General features: G+C 48.1%; 1 protein-coding gene across 5 annotated transcripts; it reads right to left on the bottom strand.

Annotated features, from left to right (window-relative positions):
* Positions 1-1612: 1612 nt before the first annotated feature.
* Positions 1613-14076, bottom strand: LOC116937265 (MAD2L1-binding protein-like). Of its 5 annotated transcripts, none has more exons than XM_076062941.1 (4): positions 9884-9957; positions 8426-8514; positions 6748-7060; positions 1613-4470 (listed from the first exon to the last, which is right to left on the bottom strand). In XM_076062941.1, the coding sequence occupies exons 3-4, from the start codon at positions 6898-6900 to the stop codon at positions 3955-3957; spliced, it is 669 nt and encodes a 222-aa protein (XP_075919056.1). In that variant the 5' UTR covers positions 6901-7060; positions 8426-8514; positions 9884-9957; the 3' UTR covers positions 1613-3954. The 5 variants fall into 5 exon arrangements, with proteins under 5 accessions (XP_075919056.1, XP_075919055.1, XP_075919057.1 ...); XM_076062940.1 differs by having other exon boundaries at positions 8426-8519; positions 9884-9939; XM_076062942.1 differs by having other exon boundaries at positions 8422-8519; positions 9884-9939.
* Between the last annotated feature and the right edge of the window lie 5906 nt (positions 14077-19982).

Here is a 19982-nt window from a genome sequence, read left to right on the forward strand (position 1 = left end):
AACACAGGTCGGTGGATTTAACACACGCTATGGATTGGACATGGTCTGTGGATTTAACACACGCTATGGTTTGGGTATGGTCTGTGGATTTAACACACGCTGTGGGTTGGGCATGGTCTGTGGATTTAACAAACGCTATGGGTTGGGCATGGTCTGTGGATTTAACAAACGCTATGGTTTGGGTATGGTCTGTTGATTTAACACACGCTATGGGTTGGGCATTGTCTGTGGATTTAACAAACGCTATGGTTTGGGTATGGTCTGTGGATTTAACACATGCTATGGGTTGGGCATGGTCTGTGGATTGAACACAGGTCTGTAGATTTAACACGCTATGGATTGGACATGGTCTATAAATTTAACACACGCTATGGTTTGAGTATGGTCTGGGGATTTAACACAGGTCTGTAGATTTAACACACGCTATGGATTGGACATGGTCTGTGGATTTAACACACGCTATGGGTTGGGCATGGTCTGTGGATTGAACACAGGTCTGTAGATTTAACACACGCTATGGATTGGACATGGTCTATGGATTTAACACACGATATGGGTTGATCATGGTCGGTGGATTGAACACAGGTCTGTGGATTTAACACACGCAATGGATTGGACATGGTCTGTGGATTTAACACACGCTATGGGTTGGGCATGGTCTGTGGATTTAACACACGCTAAGGGTTGTGCATGGTCTGTGGATTGAACACACTGCATGGGTTAACCATGGTCTGTGGATTGAACACACTTCATCGGTTGAGCATGGTCTGTGGTTTGAACACAGGCTGTAGGGTGGGTATGGTCTGTAGATGTAATATGTTTGGGTTTAGCAGCGACTGTAAAAACACGATTTAAAACTATGTTTTATTCTACCAGGTAAGGCCTGCTGAGTTATATAGCTCTTTTTCAAAAGCCATCTGGACATAACTGATAGCTCAACGAAGCAGTGTATGTGGAAATTTGTAGCACCCAAATACTAAAATTTAACACACACCAGGGATTGAGTATGGTCTGTGGATTTAACACACGCTATGGGTTGGGCATGGTCTGTGGATTTAACACACGCTATGGGTTGGGCATGGTCTGTGAGTTTAACACATGCTATGGGTTGGGCATGGTCTGTGGATTTAACACAGGTCTGTGGATTTAACACACACCAGGGATTGAGTATGGTCTGTGGATTTAACACACGCTATGGGTTGGGCATGGTCTGTGGATTTAACACACGCTATGGGTTGGGCATGGTCTGTGGATTTAACACACACCAGGGATTGAGCATGGTCTGTGGATTTAACATACGTTGATTTTGCATGTTTTATGTTCTCTCGTAATTTCTTGCAGGCAAAGTAGCTGAAACGTCGAGATTCGTTATTGCCGTTTCCAATTCGTACTGTATAAGAGCTTACTTGAAAGTATTCAGTAAAATACTCATTCACTGCAAAAGTTAATGAGCACCCCGCACGATGCGAACACATCAGCACTGGGGAGACAAAGGTGGCCGAGCATGGTGCTGGCTCCACCACCCCCTGGTTTCGCCGCGAACCCCGTAATAGGTGCTTGCTAACAGCATTTCCTCAACAATGCGTTTGATTTGTAGGGGGATTCTAGATGATTCAGTGTCAAAACATTTATTCACCTTCCACAAATTTGGCACCTATCCCTTGCATAGCCTCACACGGTATACTATCATGTACAACACGTGGGTCTTGAAGGAGTGTGTGCAGTCCAGGGTCACTCCAAGGTAGATGAAGTTGGTGCTGCGAGTCAGGGGAATGTCATTCTCGGTGACCTTTTACGTTTTTTTTACATCACCGTTATGACCGACCTGTCTTGCTTGGGTTTTGCCAGAGCTGGTTGGTGTCAGGGTGTGCTCAATTTTGGCGAAGTCTCCTGCTTGCGTTGCAATTATCAGGTTATCGGCATAGATGAAGCTGTATGTGGGTAGAAAGTTTGATCTTTGTGTAGATCTTGAGGGGTATCAGAACACTTCCTTGTGGTAGTCCATTCCACTGCATTTTGCTCCAATAATTCAATCAGTGACAGAATTATTCCGACTCGGTGGTGGTACTTTGTCAGGCTGTAGATCTTTGAAAGGAGAATTATCTGGTTAACAAGTGGCATATGCTGCTGATAGGTTGACCAAGGCGACACCAGTAATTTGGTTGTTCTTGAAACCGTCTCTTATGTACTGGGTGAGGTTTAGCACTTGGCCAGTGCAGGACTTGCGTGGCTGGAAATCAGATTGTTCTGGAAAGAGTTGTTCCTCCAGTATAGGTGATTGCTGCTTCAAGATAAGTCTCTCAAAAAGTTTGAAGAGGTAGCAGAACAAGGCCATTGGTCAGACGCTCTTAGGGTCAGATGGGTCTTTTCCTGGCTTTGGAAACGTGACAAGTCTTCCGTGTCTTGGGTATGAGCACAGAAATTTAACATTCTCAAGAGCCAATCCCTTGTTTTTAGTGCAACATTCTTTAACTGTTCAGTGCAGATGTCCGAATGCCTGCTGCCTTGACAGTCTTTATACCCTTGATGGCTTCCAGTGCCAATAAAGACCGGTAAACTCTTTCCACTGCAGTTCATCCAGCATTAGCCTATGAGTCTTGCAAACATTAAAACTTTTCAACATATAACATTCACCATGTATATGCTTTCGGTAAAATGAAAACAAAAACTATTAAATAAATGAACTATTAACATTATCATGAAAACCAGCACTGTTCAATTACTCTGCATGACATTTTGCAAAGCACCAATGTTGTGGGTAACGGCTACAAATTGACAACTTTTATGACAAAGTTTATCTCACAAAATAATCAGGAAATAACATTTTAAAAACCATAATCAGTATAGATTATCACAATGTGATGTTATTTTGGAAATGGATAGTGTTATTTTGTAATTGCTTATGCCTATAAAGTAGAGAAAATGGCTATTATTCCACACAAACTTTGTTACCAAAGCACATACTTTGCTTTTGAGGGGGGGGGTCGACAATTTTCGGGAACCTTTTATATCAAATATTTACTCCCCAATTTCTTAACTCTTTAGACTTCTGCAAGCCTCTTATAATTTTGTTAGTGGAGAAATGGGCAAACGGCCCACCAGGCTTTCACAATAGCTGAGTATCTGTGTATGTATATGTAATGCTTCCACAGAGTACTTTTTCGCTCTTGTCTTGATAAATTGGCCGCAGATATGGCAAAATGCGTCTGCCGGATGCTTGCAGCCTCTTGATGCCATCTCAGAAAAATGCAGATATGTATCCACTTAGGCAGCTGGAACTAAACTGAACTGGTGGGCTTAAGGCCCCTGTATTTATACTACTATTTATATTACTGGAAAGTTCCAGAATGTTCTAGAAGTTACTACAAGTTTACTCAGCACTGAATCTATCTGGAATGTTCTGGAAAATAGGATAATTTCTAAATATCATTCTCCTGGTCACAAAAGCAAAGTTTGTGGGGAATAATAGCCATTTTCTGTACTTTTGAGGCATAAGCAATTAGGAAATAACACTCACTACCCAGGAACAAAAAAAATTGTGTTATTGCAGACCTTGAATCGTACAATGTACTAAAGTGTCCCCATACCCTGGACACCCTTGCAAGCACTATATTCCAGCTCGACTTCCCTGGCTTCCAACTGCCATGGGAACGGGGCAGCACATACCCGGACCCACACGAAGCACGCGAGTTGCACAAGTTGCGAATCAGAGACTCTCCTGTGTGCAACTGCGGCTCCGAAATTAAAACCACGTAGCGCGTGAATTCGCACTGCCCCAAATATAAACGTGAGACTAGGCAATTTAATGGATGAATACGTTTACGGCAGAATTTTTAATAGTTGGCCTTGATTGACCATAAGGAAGGAGATTCAGATATAATATTGAAATAAGTAATATTAAAATTTGCAGCATCCCTAGAATTTTGGCCTAGCTGGTCCCATCCATCAGCCCCTCTAACCCTGGCCTGACCCACTGTCCAGGACGCCCTTGATGGCCACAGGGGCCTGGAACCACACGCAGTCGTCCTCGCATGGCTGGCCGAGGGCCGTGCCCAGCGGCTCCTCCAGGCTGTTGCTAAACGCGACGACGACCCTCCTCCCGCGGTTGGGCGGCTTGTAGTTGAGCTTGGGCTTGAACCAGTCGACGCCGCAGTCCCTGTGCGCCCACAGCAGCAGTGTGGCCGAGGTGACAGGCAGAGCGCGCGGCTCGCCAAACACATTCTGCACGAAGAGTGAGTGAAACACGTGGCGGCTGTAGCGAGCGTGGCACAGTGAATCACCGCTGCCTCCCAGCGCCAGCTCGTGGAAGTCCAGCTCGTAGAGCTCAAGCGGCGACATGGGGCTCGGCCCTAGCAGGATGAGGACCCGGGGCACGTGCGACAGGGAGAAGAGCGTCTCCAGGTGGCCGCTCAGCTCGTGCAGGGCCGTCAGCATGCGTGCTTCTTGCCTTAACCTGGGGGGCACCTCTGCCTGCAGGGAAGAGGGGAGGGAGGCGTTCACACCAGGACGAAAGCCACGGTCTTCAGCCACCAACAGAACTGCTGCCCTGAGATGCAATTGCAGATATTATAAACATCACGTCCAGCATTATTACGTTGTGTCCCACGTCAATATATCCACCTCTACCATCACCGTCACCACAAACTAGAGGCCGACCGAAATTCGGTTTGGGCGCCGAAAGTTGGCAAATGGCCTCTTTCGGCATAGTTTTGGTTTCGGCCGAAAGTAAATTTTTAACTTTCAGTCTGGTTTCGTTTTCGGTCGGCCTCTACCACAAACATCGCAACAGTCACCTGTCACACCATACTATCACCACCACTATATCCGGCACATATTATCCATCATCACATTCACCTTCACCATCACATTTAACATCAGCAGCAACATCGACTATCACCACATCCAACATTTAACTGCCACCTCGCCACCATCGCCCCATTTACGAGTCCTTAAGAGATGCTGTAGTTCAGCGACTGTACTCCATGGGTACAGCGTCATCTAACACGTGAAGGACACCGGCCATAATGATAAAATGTATCTTTACTTTTTATAATCTCACTAGCTTGACTACCTGGCTTCGCCCGGGACGCCCGGCCGTCTTTGTCTCCCCAGTGGCGATGTTCACACACCACACCAGTTACTCGTTTGAGTCGACCTAGGGGAGGCCCAGGACCGGTTCAAATAATCGTGGTGGCCGTGAGCGGGAATCGAACTCGGGTCGCCGGGTTTGTAGCGCGGCGCGCTAACCACTACACTACAATGCGTTACGCTTCCACATGCGCGGGTCACGTGACAGAACTGAAATCACAGCTCACTTGCCGTGCAAAAAATAAATGCATTGAGCTCCCCAACCCCCCTCCCAAAAATAAGAAAGTGTATTTTTATAATTTTTGCATAGTGTACAGTCTGGAAAGTACCCACATGGCAAATTTCCAGTTTGTTGCATGTCGGGAAGTACACTAAACATTTCGAACAGACACACAATCACAACTTTGCCTTTTATATATATGGAGATTTCTATTACTGTTTAAACATCACCGAAATTATTAAAACCTTAATTTCATGTCGAATGTCGCCCGCTCGTGTCCACCCTTCGCGTCCACAGCCGCTCCGCCTCCACACACGACCCGGGGTCAGGTCTAAACCAATCGGTGACCTTGCGCCCACACACCGAAACCCAAATTGCTGAACCCTCAAAGCCTACACCCCTGCACACTCCACCCCTGCACACTCCACCCCTGCACACTCCACCCCTGAACACGCCACCCCTGCACACTCCACCCCTGAACACTCCACCCCTGCACACTCCACCCCTGAACACGCCACCCCTGCACACTCCACCCCTGAACACTCCACCCCTGCACACTCCACCCCTGAACACTCCACCCCTGCACACTCCACCCCTGAACACGCCACCCTGCACACTCCACCCCTGAACACTCCACCCCTGAACACTCCACCCCTGCAGACTCCACCCCTGCAGACTCCACCCCTGAACACTCCACCCTGCAGACTCCACCCCTGAACACTCCACCCTGCACACTCCACCCCTGAACACTCCACCCCTGAACACTCCACCCCTGCAGACTCCACCCCTGCAGACTCCACCCCTGAACACTCCACCCTGCAGACTCCACCCCTGAACACTCCACCCTGCAGACTCCACCCCTGAACACTCCACCCTGCACACTCCACCCCTGAACACTCCACCCTGCACACTCCACCCCTGAACATTCCACCCCTGAACACTCCACCCCTGCACACTCCACCCCTGAACACTCCACCCCTGCACACTCCACCCCTGAACACTCCACCCCTGCACACTCCACCCCTGAACACTCCACCCCTGAACACTCCACCCTGCACATTCCACCCCTGAACACTCCACCCCTGAACACTCCACTCCTGAAAACTCCACCCCTGAACACTCCACCCTGCACACTCCACCCCTGAACACTCCACCCCTGAACACTCCACCCCTGAACACCCCACCCCTGCACACTCCACCCCTGAACACTCCACCCTGCACACTCCACCTGCAGACTCCACCCCTGAACACTCCACCCCTGCAGACTCCACCCCTGAACACTCCACCCTGCACACTCCACCCCTGAACACTCCACCCTGAACACTCCACCCCTGAACACTCCACCCTGCACACTCCACCCTGCACACTCCACCCTGCACACTCCGCCCCTGAACACTCCACCCCTGAACACTCCACCCCCACCTCACCACTCCCCTCACCAGGTGGCTGTGGAAGTGCAGCAGCTGCGGGTAGGGAAGCGGCAGCTGGCCGCGCTGGTACAGGGCGTGAGCGAAGATCTCCCAGACCAGGGCGCCAAGGCTCCGCTGGCTCACGGCGCCGCGCACCGTCACCTCGCAGCGCCGCGCCGACATCGCCGCCGCCACTCTCCTCTCCTTCCTCCTCCTCTCTCCTCCTCTCCTTCCTCCTCCTCTTCTTCCTCTTCTTCTCACTCCCCTCGCTCGCCCGGCTCCGCTGGCCCGTTAGTCGTCTCCCAGTTAATAAACTGAACAGTTCAAAACGGCGTCACGTGGCCTACCCACCGGAAAAGGGCACGACGGGAAGAAGGGGCGCGGCTTAGGTGAGGGGTTTGGTGAGGGGTTTGGTGAGGGAGGGGTTTGGTGAGGGGTTTGGTGAGGGGAGGGTTTTGGTGAGGGAGGGGTTTAGTGAGGGGAGGGGTTGGTTAGGGGGGTTTGGTGAGGGGAGGGGTTTGGTGAGGGGAGGGGTTTGGTGAGGGGAGGGGTTGGTTAGGGGGGTTTGAGGGGTTTGGTGAGGGGAGGGGTTTGGTGAGGGAGGGGTTTGGTGAGGGGAGGGGTTTGGTGAGGGGAGGGGTTTGGTGAGGGGAGGGGTTTGGTGAGGGGAGGGGTTGGTTAGGGGGGTTTGGTGAGGGGAGGGGTTTGGTGAGGGGTTTGGTGAGGGGTTTGGTGAGGGGTTTGAGGGGGGTGGTGAGAGGCGTTGCGTGGAGAGGTAAGGGGGAATTTTTATTTAAAGCTTTCGTGACTGCAGTAATTCATATTCTTAGCTCTTTCGGTAAAGTCACGTTGAAGGGAAACAATAAAATAATAAAAAAAATATAAAACAATAAAAATTCTCACGACGTTTCGACCATAATACAAACGGTCGTCATCAGGTGCGTCGGTTTGCATTAATTTATTTTAAACGGTGTATTTATTTACTTATAAAAAACCGTCAGCGCCACGCGCAGTGATTTGGCAGTTTATTTAGAAGGACTAGTCCATCTATGTTCTGAAAAGAGGAGGGGGGAAACGAAAAATTAATGTATGCTGTCTGAAAGCCACTGTAAGCGTGAACAATCAATTAAGACCTGAAATAGTTAATCAAATCTTTCCAATGATTGCTAAGCCATTTCAGGTCTTAATTGATTGTTCACGCTTACAGTGGTTTTCAGACAGCATACATTAATTTTTCGTCTCCCCCCTCCTCTTTTCAGAACAGAGCCAAGCTGTGGCTCCACTAAATAAACTGCCAAATCGCTGCGCGTGGCGCTGACGTTTTATATAAATAAATACACCGTTAAAAATAAATACATTAATGCAAACCGACGCACCTGATGACGACCGTTTGTGTTATGGTCGAAACGTCGTGAGAATTTTTATTGTTTTATATATATTTTATTGTTTCCCTTCAACGTGACTTTACTGAAAGAGCTAAGAATATATATAACTCTTATACACAAAAACCTGGCAGGAAGCAAGTAAAAAAACTCTGCCTGGAGGAATTTGTGGCCAGAAGCCGTAACTGAAAGGGACTTTGAGGGCTTTGAGGCTGTGCCTATTGTGGAGGATATTGTCTCTCTGGGCAGGTCCATGGGCCTGGAGGTGAATGGTGATGATGATGTGGAGGAGTTAGTGGAGGGGCACAAGGAAGAGCTGTACCCACTGAGGAGCTGCGGCAGCTTGAGAGGGAGGAACACCAGGTGAAGATGGATGCACTCTCTTCAGGCGAGGAGGAGATAGAGGAAGCCCCTACTTCACTTATTAAACAAATGTGTGCAAAATGCATGGCAGTCCAAAGTTTTGCAAGAAAAATACCACCCCAATAAAGCTCTAACAAGGCCGTAAGAGTATTGTGTGGAATGACCAGACAATGTCACACTTCAGGAACGTTCTTAGAAGAAGGCAAAAACAAACGTCAATGGACAGGTTTTTAGTACAACTCAAACCTGGTGAGCTTCAACCAGGTCCAAGTCAAGAAAAAAGACAGAAAAGAGAAAAAAACCCTCAGAATTTCAGCTTGCTGAAGTTTTAATGGAAGGGGAATCTCCTTCCAAAGAATAACATCTCCTCCTGCTCCTCCCCCTCACCACCATCCTCGTAGGCTATCAACTCCTCTCAGCGAGGTAAAGTGACGTTAAATTTTATTTTTATTTATGCATTTATTTTAATGTATGTATGCATTTTAGTAATAAGTAGAGTCTATATTCTTAGCTCTTTCGGTAAAGTCACGTTGAAGGGAAACAATAAAATATATAAAACTATATTGTTTTATATATTGTTTCCCTTCAACGTGACTTTACCGAAAGAGCTAAGAATATGAATTACTGCAGTCACGAAAGCTTTAAATCAAAAGTAGAGTCTACATTATATTATACAACTCCACTAATGTATAATATGCCATATAAAATATAATTTCTTACACTCTGGAACGGATTATTTCCTTTCACTTTATTTCTTATGGGGAAAAATTGCGTTTGGTGTTCGTCATTTTGGGTATAAGTCCTCCTACCTTCTGGAACGATTTAACGACGCGTACCGAGGTACCACTGTACGTTGTTGTTGTTGGTATTATTAACAAGGCGTTATCGACTATTACATAACATCGCACTTTTCTCACCAAAACGCTCTAAAGCCACCTTCCAACTCGGTCGCGTCGATGTCATTCCGATTTGGATCGATAAAAGAAGCGATGAATACAGTATTAGTAGTACTGTAATAATTATTGTTAATAACCACATCTTGTTACGCCCATTTGATTTCCCCGCGCAAAAAAGGCGGGAAAACCCCCAACGGCAAAGTTAACGTCTAAAAGCTCGCAAGACGTTCATTGGACACAGTCCCCTACACTTGTAACTTTTAACATTTTAGACCTTAATTATTACAAAGTTTTTGTTTATATCATTAAACAATCGACGATAACACCTCGGGCTCTCTAAGGCAGCCGCAGTCACCAATCACCGAGTGTTGTTTAATCGATGTCAGTGATGTAGAGTTCATTTTAAATGTATACAAGTTAATAATAAATGTATATAAGTTAATGATAAATATAAGTTAATGATAAATATAAGTTAATAATAAATATAAGTTAATAATAAATGTATAAAAGTGTTGCGGCGCTTACCAGCGTTGCCGAGTGCTACTGACGGAGTGAAGGCCCTCGAGGCGTGTCACGTGGTCTACAGGACCACGTGGGGGGTGGGGGAGTGGCCTTGAGGACGGCCCCCTCTTGGGGGGACCAATCAGTGGCCGCCTCGTGCAGAATGCGCGCGCGTGCGCGTGAGTGGGTGGGTGGGGGGGAGGAGCGGTGGTCAGCGAGTCACTCCACGACCCCGGCCCACCCGAGTTCGATTCCCGCTCACGGACAACACCGTCAGTGACGATTATTCTGAACCGGTCCTGGGACTCCCCTAGGTCGACTCGGCCTCAAATGAGCACCCTGGGTGCCTGTGCGTAGTAAACGTCGCGATTGGGGAGACAAAGGCGGACGGGCGCGTGGCGTTGGCCACGGTGTGCCGTGTCGGCCTTAATAGGCGCTCGCTAACAATACCCCCGGTAGTCTGTCAGGGCTACACGGGGGATCTGTGTGTGTGTGTAGAGGCGCAGCCCCTGCAATTGCTTGCTCAGACCACTCATGGCTGGCGGAGGAGACTTTGACCGGAAGCTTCAATCACAACGAAGTGCTATGAAGAGAGACCATTGGCGTAACCACCTGTCACGTGCATTGTTTTTACCATGAGAAATCACTATTATTGACTCGTGCGGTGGTGAGTCGTTTTGCTATTTGTGCACCACTGACAGCGCAGCATCACCACGTTATTTGCTCAAGCAGAAGGAACTCTTAAGAGAGGCCCTCTTAGTGGGTAAACTTAGCCTACTTCTCCACACGGGCCAGGTGCCTTGGGAGAGGTTGTGAGTGTCCACACTCTACCCCGACACACGCGGCCTGCTCCTGAGTGGAGGTCGGTGAGTGGGCGAGTGAGTGGGTGAGTGAGTGAGTGAGCGTGAGTGAGTGAGCGAGTGAGCGTGAGTGAGTGGGTGAATGAATGAGTGGGTGAGTGAGTGGGTGAGTGAGTGAACGGATGAGTGAGTGGGTGAGTGAGCGTGAGTGGGTGAGTGAGTGAACGGGTGAGTGAGTGGGTGAGTGAGCGTGAGTGAGTGAGTGGGTGAATGAGTGGGTGAGTGAGTGGGTGAGTGAGTGGGTGTGAGTGGGTGAATGAGTGAGTGGGTGATTGAGTGGGTGAGTGATTGAGTGAGTGGGTGAGTGAGTGGGTGAGTGAGTGGGTGTCAGTGAGTGGGTGAGTGAGTGACTGAGTGGGTGGGTGAGTGACTAGGTGGGTGAGTGACTGGGTGGGTGGGTGAGTGGGTGGATGGGTGGGCGAGTGGGTGGGTGGGTGAGTGACTGAGTGGGTGGGTGAGTGAATGGGTGGGTGGGTGAGTGGGTGGGTGAGTGAGTGGGTGGCTGCGTGGATGAGTGGATGATTGAGTGGGTGGGTAGTTGAGTGGGTGAGTGAGTGGGTGGGTGAGTGGATGATGGGTGAATGAGTAAGTGAGTGGGTGGTTGAGTGAGTGGTTGAGTGAGTGAGTGGGTGGTTGAGTGAGTGAGTGGTTGAGTGAGTGAGTGGTTGAGTGAGTGGGTGAGTGAGTGAGTGGGTAAGTGAGTGAGTGGGTGGGTGAGTGAGTGGGTGGGGTGGCTGAGTGAATGGGTGGATGGGTGGCTGAGTGAGTGGGTGAGTGAGTGGGTGAGTGGCTGAGTGAGTGGGTGAGTGAGTGGGTGTGTAAGTGGGTGAGTGGATGATGGGTGGGTGTCATAACCCTCCACCACCCGACACGGCCAATCAGCAAAAAAAGTGTCACGTTGACAAAAGACAAAATAGCTCACTACTTTAGCCCACCGGTGTGTTGAAGAGTGAATCCACAACATTTACACATTTTTTTTAATACGACGTTTCACTGGAAATTACATCCAGCATCATCGGGCATTAGAGGGGTTGTTTGTTATTGCTGTGCAGCGTGTCCTCGTGTGACTCTGGGGATAGGCATGGGACGCCCCCCGGTGCATATCCCTTTTTGTTATCAAAACCCCCATGATTTGGTGACTACAAATATATAAAAAAAGCAATAAGGTCCAAGGTTGTTAAAAATAAAATGTAAAAAACCCACCACCATTGAACAGCGAAAATAACAAACCAATCGCGGAGCGCACCGTCCAGTGCTGCAGCAGTACCCGGGTGGCACACTGGGCAGCACCCAGGTGGCACACTGGGCAGCACCCGGGTGGCACACTGGTGGCACACAGGGTGGTACCAGTGTGGCACACTGGTGGCACACTGGTGGCACACTGGGTGGTACCAGTGTGGCACACTGGTGGCACACTGGTGGCACCGGGGTGGCACACTGATGGCACCCGGGTGGCACACTGGTGGCACACTGGTGGCACACCGGGTGGCACACCGGGTGGTACCAGGGTGCCGCCTGTGTACAGCCAACTGAGCTGCTGTGTACCACTTTTTCAGAAGCGACCCGACCATCACAGACGACAGCTCAACTGAGTGGCGAAGCGTCGTCATCATCATCATCACGTGGACATTTATAGCGGCAGTCAAATACTCTAAACGGGTCATCGATGTTGATTCTAAATGTGGATTAGAAAAATCCACCCGACCATGGGGAGAGAGACACAAATATACAGCAGCAGCAGGCGTCGGGGTCGAACCCACGACGTCCTGTAGACCAGGCGAGGTAGTCAACATCTCCTAGCCACCATGGTGATGAGAGAGACACGCAAACGCCAAATATACAGTGGCAGGCACACTACACTATACACTACACTATACATTACTATACCCTACACACTACACTATACATTACTATACACTACACTATACATTAATATACACTACACTATACATTACTATACACTACACATTACTATACACTACACACTACACTATACATTACTATACACTACACAGTACACTATACATTACTATACACTACACATTACTGTACACTACACACTACACTATACATTAATATACACTACACACTATACATTACTATACACTATCCATTACTATACATTACTATACACTACACATTACTATACACTACACACTACACTATACATTAATATACACTACACACTACACTATACATTACTATACACTACACATTACCATACATTACACACTACACTATACATTACTATACACTACACATTACTATACACTACACACTACACTATACATTACTATACACTACACACTACACTATACATTACTATACACTACACAGTACACTATACATTACTATACACTACACATTACTGTACACTACACACTACACTATACATTAATATACACTACACACTATACATTACTATACACTATCCATTACTATACATTACTATACACTACACATTACTATACACTACACACTACACTATACATTAATATACACTACACACTACACTATACATTACTATACACTACACAACACACTACACTATACATTACTATACACTACACATTACTATACACTACACACTACACTATACATTACTATACACTACACACTACACTATACATTACTATACACTACACTATACATTAATATACACTACACACTACACTATGCATTACTATACACTATAAATTACTATACACTAGCCATTACTATACATTACTATACACTACACACTACACTATACACTACACTATACATTAATATACACTACACTATACATTACCATATACTACACACTACACTATACCTTACTATACACTACACACTACACTATACATTACTATACACTATACATTACTATACACTACACTATACATTACTATACACTACACATTACCATACACTATACACTACACTATACATTACTATACACTACACACTATACATTACTATACACTACACATTACCATACACTACACTATACATTACTATACACTACACACTACACTATACATTACTATACACTATCCATTACTATACACTACACACTACACTACACATTACTATACACTACACACTACACTACACATTACTATACACTACACACTATACATTACTATACACTACACATTACTATACACTAGTGATGTATACGTGTAGCAGTGAAGCCGGTGCCAGGCTAGGTGCACCTGCTGTAGTGATGTATCCGTGTAGCAGTGAAGCCGGTGCCAGGCTAGGTGCACCTGCTTTAGTGATGTAGCAGTGAAGCAGTGAAGCCGGTGCCAGGCTAGGTACACCTGCTGTAGTGATGTATCCGTGTAGCAGTGAAGCCGGTGCCAGGCTAGGTGCACGTCGTGTTGCGGGTGGAAGGAACAACCTGAAGCCCTCCTGATTGGTCCAAGTGGCACCCAGCCACCCCAAACCATCGCCTCCTCCGATTGGACGGTGCCTCTGAGCAACGTGCGCTCCTATTGGCTAAGCTGCGCAGATCGCATCATAGCCGATTCGATTCCTAATTATAGCTCAATACGATTTAGCCGCTGTTCAACAAAGAGGGCGGTAGGCATCGATGATCGATTCTATGAATCGTTTGTCAATGCGTTCTTAGATTGGAGAGAATCTAATTTTTTTACGGTGAAGGTGAATATCGATTCTGATGGAACGAGTCGGGGAATGAATCGAAACTACGGAATCGCGTTTAGATCCACACTAGTGTTAGTGAATTTTTAAAAAATATTTTTAAGCAGGAAATTCGTTTTAAAATTTAGATTATTTTTTTTCTCCATGGCTACGGCCTTGATGTATGCACACACATACACGTGTTGAGATATCGCACCTTCGATTAGCAAGGTTGGCGTAATCTCGGACCGGTTTGATCTCGTGATAAGACGCTTGGACATGGCCTAAACGGTAAAATAACACAGCGTTTACAGAAAGCAAACGCACACTGATGCCTATCTGAATGCAGAATCGCATCATCATCATCCAGCTCAGAAATCCTCTCTTATCAAGACGCTCATACATCGGGCTAAAACAGTGTCTGATGGTGAGAGTCTAGTGAGAGAGATTAAACACGTTAAAGACGCACTACGACAGAATGACTACAATAATGCTCAAATTAACAGCACTGAATGCCAAATCACGATCGCAAAGCAATACTGCTGAAAGCGACCAGATTGTTAAAACAATAAAAAATTCCATATATCTTAGGAGTAGCTGACAAATTAGCCCGTGTTTTGCAAAAACAAAACATTACAGTAAGATTTGGTACAGTACACAAAATTCAAAAACTAGTATCTTGCACTAAAGACGCATTACCTAAATTATCAACAGAAGGTGTATATCGGATTAATTGTTTATGTGGCAGATGCTATATTAGACAGACGGGACGTAACATCAGCATAAGACTAAAAGAACATCAAAGAAATATTAAATTATCTCAAACAACTGTCGGCAGTGGCAGAACATGCTTGTCAACAAGGACACTCAATTGATTTTGATAACGTTGAAGTGTTGTGTAAAACGAATTATTACTGGCAAAGACTAATTAGAAAATCCATTGAAATTGAGAGGAATAGAAATAATTTTAATCGCTCTGACAGCTACAGGCTTAGTGCGGCTTGGAAGCGTATTATTAAATCATACATATTACAATTCCTTATTGGGGAAACACATACTAATTAACGGATTACTAACGTAGCATATAATCACAATAACACACATTACAACTAATTACTAATCTACAACTCATTACTAATCAAAACCATTGACTGATTACCAATCGATTATATAATTACAATACCCCCCTCCGCCTCTAATCACTGCCCCTGATATGAGTTAAGTGATGACGTCACCATGCTGCTCTATATAAAACCGGGAGCAAGTGAGGGCTTTACCATTCTGGCGAATTGCCCGTTGATGCGGATGTAATTACCAGCGAAACGTCGTACTCAAACTGTAAATGTTGTGGATTCACTCTTCAACACACCGGTGGGCTAAAATAGTGAACTATTTGTCTTTTGTCATAGTGACACTTTTTTTTGCTGATTGGCCGTGTCGGGTGGTGGAGGGTTACGACACATTTATAAATAACGCGATCTAACCCAAAAACCTTTATGATGAATATACATTGTATTAAACCTATATTCGATCATAAATACATTTCTACCCTACAATATACAAATCTACATTGTGCTTATGTTTCAATTCTACTTTTATTAACTCACACACTTACAAATATAGTGTCTAGGACACATTTATTGTCTAGGACACATTTTCAAAGAAATATTTTCATGTACCCAGACAATATTTGCACGTGCCCACATTAAAAAAAACTTGCAGACTGCATACGTAGCTACGACAATGCAAAGCAGCACACACAGCCATGCATTCAATAGCTTTTTACGTTTCGCGGGTTTCTCTCTAAGTTTATTCTGTTTCTATTTCAGCTTATTGGGGTTTTCTCCTAGTGAATGGGCAGTGATGAGTCGATGGGCAGTGCTGAGTCTACGGGCAGTGCTTATCAGATCTACGGAATCTGAGCCTCGCTCGCCCCCACGTGATCGCCTATCCGCGCTACGTTTTCTGAAAGCGTCAAGATAAGGCCTCTGACGTGATCACAGGCACGCGCGCAAGTCACCCGTCCGTGGCAGCGACACGGAACGTCAGACATAAGCGACCTCCTCTTCCACCACCGCACTAGGAAATAGTTTCATGTGTAACCTCATCAAGACCCCTCCCCCCCTCCCCCAGACACCTACGGAGCTTTGCGCCGGTAAGTGCCGTAGTGAGGCCTGGTCCCCGGGAGTGTCGCCGGTCTCGGCTAGATTGCTCACCCGGCCCAGGGTGGCGATGTGGGCCGCCTGGGGCTCGCTGGGGAGACAAAGGCGGCCGCGCGCTCAGGCGCTTGGTCACCCCATCGTGCGCCACGCGGCGGCTGCTGCTGCTGCTGGAGACTGAACAGCGGCTCGCCCCCCAAGGGTCTCGTTCCAGGGCTCGTACGGTGGGGGGGGGGGGGCATCTCTCTAGTTTGTCTTTGATGGTGGTGATGGTGGTGGTGATGATGTTGGTGGTGATGATGGTGGTGGTGGTGGTGATGGTGGTGGTGGTGATGGTGGTGATGTTGGTGGTGATGGTGGTGGTGATGTTGGTGGTGGTGATGATGTTGGTGGTGGTGATGTTGGTGGTGTTGGTGGTGATGTTGGTGGTGGTGATGGTGGTGGTGATGATGTTGGTGGTGATGATGGTGGTGGTGGTGGTGATGGTGGTGGTGGTGATGGTGGTGATGTTGGTGGTGGTGATGGTGGTGGTGATGTTTGTGGTGATGATGGTGGTGGTGGTGGTGATGTTGGTGGTGGTGATGGTGGTGATGTTGGTGGTGGTGATGGTGGTGGTGATGTTTGTGGTGGTGATGTTGGTGGTGGTGGTGGTGGTGATGTTGGTGGTGGTGGTGATGGTGGTGATGTTGGTGGTGGTGATGATGGTGGTGGTGATGGTGGTGATGTTGGTGGTGATGTTGGTGGTGGTGATGGTGATGATGTTGGTGGTGATGTTGGTGGTGGTGATGGTGGTGGTGATGTTGGTGGTGATGTTGGTGGTGATGTTGGTGGTGGTGGTGGTGATGTTGGTGGTGGTGGTGATGTTGGTGGTGATGTTGGTGGTGGTGGGGATGTTGGTGGTGATGTTGGTGGGGGTGATGTTGGTGGTGGTGATGGTGGTGGTGATGTTGGTGGTGGTGGGGATGTTGGTGGTGATGTTGGTGGTGGTGATGGTGGTGGTAATGTTGGTGGTGGTGGGGATGTTGGTGGTGATGTTGGTGGTGGTGATGTTGGTGGTGGTGATGTTGGTGGTGGTGATGGTGCTGTTGGTGGTGGTGATGTTGGTGGTGGTGATGGTGGTGGTGATGGTGCTGTTGGTGGTGGTGATGTTGGTGGTGGTGGTGATGGTGGTGGTGGGGATGTTAGTGGTGGTGATGTTGGTGGTGGTGGTGGTGATGGTGGTGGTGGTGATGGTGATGTTGGTGGTGGTGATGGTGCTGTTGGTGGTGGTGATGTTGGTGATGGTGATGTTTGTGGTGGTGATGTTGGTGGTGGTGGTGATGTTGGTGGTGATGGTGGTGGTGGGGATGTTAGTGGTGGTGATGTTGGTGGTGATGTTGGTGGTGGTGATGGTGATGTTGGTGGTGGTGATGGTGCTGTTGGTGGTGGTGGTGATGTTGGTGATGGTGATGTTTGTGGTGGTGATGTTGGTGGTGGTGGTGATGTTGGTGGTGGTGATGTTGGTGGTGGTGATGGTGCTGTTGGTGGTGGTGATGTTGGTGGTGGTGATGGTGATGTTGGTGGTGGTGATGGCGCTGTTGGTGGTGGTGGTGGTGATGTTGGTGATGGTGATGTTTGTGGTGATGTTGGTGGTGGTGGTGTTGGTGGTGGTGGTGATGTTGGTGGTGGTGGTGACGGTGGTGATGTTGTTGGTGGTGATGTTGGTGGTGATGTTGGTGGTGGTGGGGATGTTGGTGGTGATGTTGGTGGTGGTGATATTGGTGATGGTGGTGGTGATGTTGGTGGTGGTGGGGATGTTGGTGGTGGTGATGGTGGTGGTGATGTTGGTGGTGATGTTGGTGGTGGTGGTGGTGATGTTGGAGGTGGTGGGGATGTTAGTGGTGGTGATGTTGGTGGTGGTGATGGTGCTGTTGGTGGTGGTGATGTTGGTGGTGGTGGTGATGTTGGTGGTGATGTTGGTGGTGGTGATGTTGGTGGTGATGGTGATGTTGGTGGTGATGTTGGTGGTGGTGATGGTGGTGGTGATGTTGGTGGTGGTGTTGGTGGTGGTGATGTTGGTGGTGGTGGTGGTGATGTTGGTGGTGATGTTGGTGGTGGTGATGGTGGTGGTGATGATGTTGGTGGTGATGATGGTGGTGGTGGTGGTGATGGTGGTGGTGGTGGTGATGGTGGTGATGTTGGTGGTGGTGATGGTGGTGGTGATGTTTGTGGTGATGATGGTGGTGGTGGTGGTGATGTTGGTGGTGGTGATGGTGGTGATGTTGGTGGTGGTGATGGTGGTGGTGATGTTTGTGGTGGTGATGTTGGTGGTGGTGGTGGTGATGTTGGTGGTGGTGGTGATGGTGGTGATGTTGGTGGTGGTGATGATGGTGGTGGTGATGGTGGTGATGTTGGTGGTGATGTTGGTGGTGGTGATGGTGATGATGTTGGTGGTGATGTTGGTGGTGGTGATGGTGGTGGTGATGTTGGTGGTGATGTTGGTGGTGATGTTGGTGGTGGTGGTGGTGATGTTGGTGGTGGTGGTGATGTTGGTGGTGATGGTGGTGGTGGGGATGTTGGTGGTGATGTTGGTGGGGGTGATGTTGGTGGTGGTGATGGTGGTGGTGATGTTGGTGGTGGTGGGGATGTTGGTGGTGATGTTGGTGGTGGTGATGGTGGTGGTAATGTTGGTGGTGGTGGGGATGTTGGTGGTGATGTTGGTGGTGGTGATGTTGGTGGTGGTGATGTTGGTGGTGGTGATGGTGCTGTTGGTGGTGGTGATGTTGGTGGTGGTGATGGTGGTGGTGATGGTGCTGTTGGTGGTGGTGATGTTGGTGGTGGTGGTGATGGTGGTGGTGGGGATGTTAGTGGTGGTGATGTTGGTGGTGGTGGTGGTGGTGATGGTGGTGGTGGTGATGGTGATGTTGGTGGTGGTGATGGTGCTGTTGGTGGTGGTGATGTTGGTGATGGTGATGTTTGTGGTGGTGATGTTGGTGGTGGTGGTGATGTTGGTGGTGATGGTGGTGGTGGGGATGTTAGTGGTGGTGATGTTGGTGGTGATGTTGGTGGTGGTGATGGTGATGTTGGTGGTGGTGATGGTGCTGTTGGTGGTGGTGGTGATGTTGGTGATGGTGATGTTTGTGGTGGTGATGTTGGTGGTGGTGGTGATGTTGGTGGTGGTGATGTTGGTGGTGGTGATGGTGCTGTTGGTGGTGGTGATGTTGGTGGTGGTGATGGTGATGTTGGTGGTGGTGATGGCGCTGTTGGTGGTGGTGGTGGTGATGTTGGTGATGGTGATGTTTGTGGTGATGTTGGTGGTGGTGGTGTTGGTGGTGGTGGTGATGTTGGTGGTGGTGGTGACGGTGGTGATGTTGGTGGTGGTGATGTTGGTGGTGATGTTGGTGGTGGTGGGGATGTTGGTGGTGATGTTGGTGGTGGTGATATTGGTGATGGTGGTGGTGATGTTGGTGGTGGTGGGGATGTTGGTGGTGGTGATGG

The sequence above is a fragment of the Petromyzon marinus genome, unplaced genomic scaffold (assembly GCF_048934315.1).
Source record: "Petromyzon marinus isolate PM22_M1 ecotype Great Lakes invasive population unplaced genomic scaffold, UKy_Petmar_22M1.pri1.0 PM_G_Scaffold_81, whole genome shotgun sequence".
Lineage (NCBI taxonomy): Eukaryota > Metazoa > Chordata > Hyperoartia > Petromyzontiformes > Petromyzontidae > Petromyzon > Petromyzon marinus.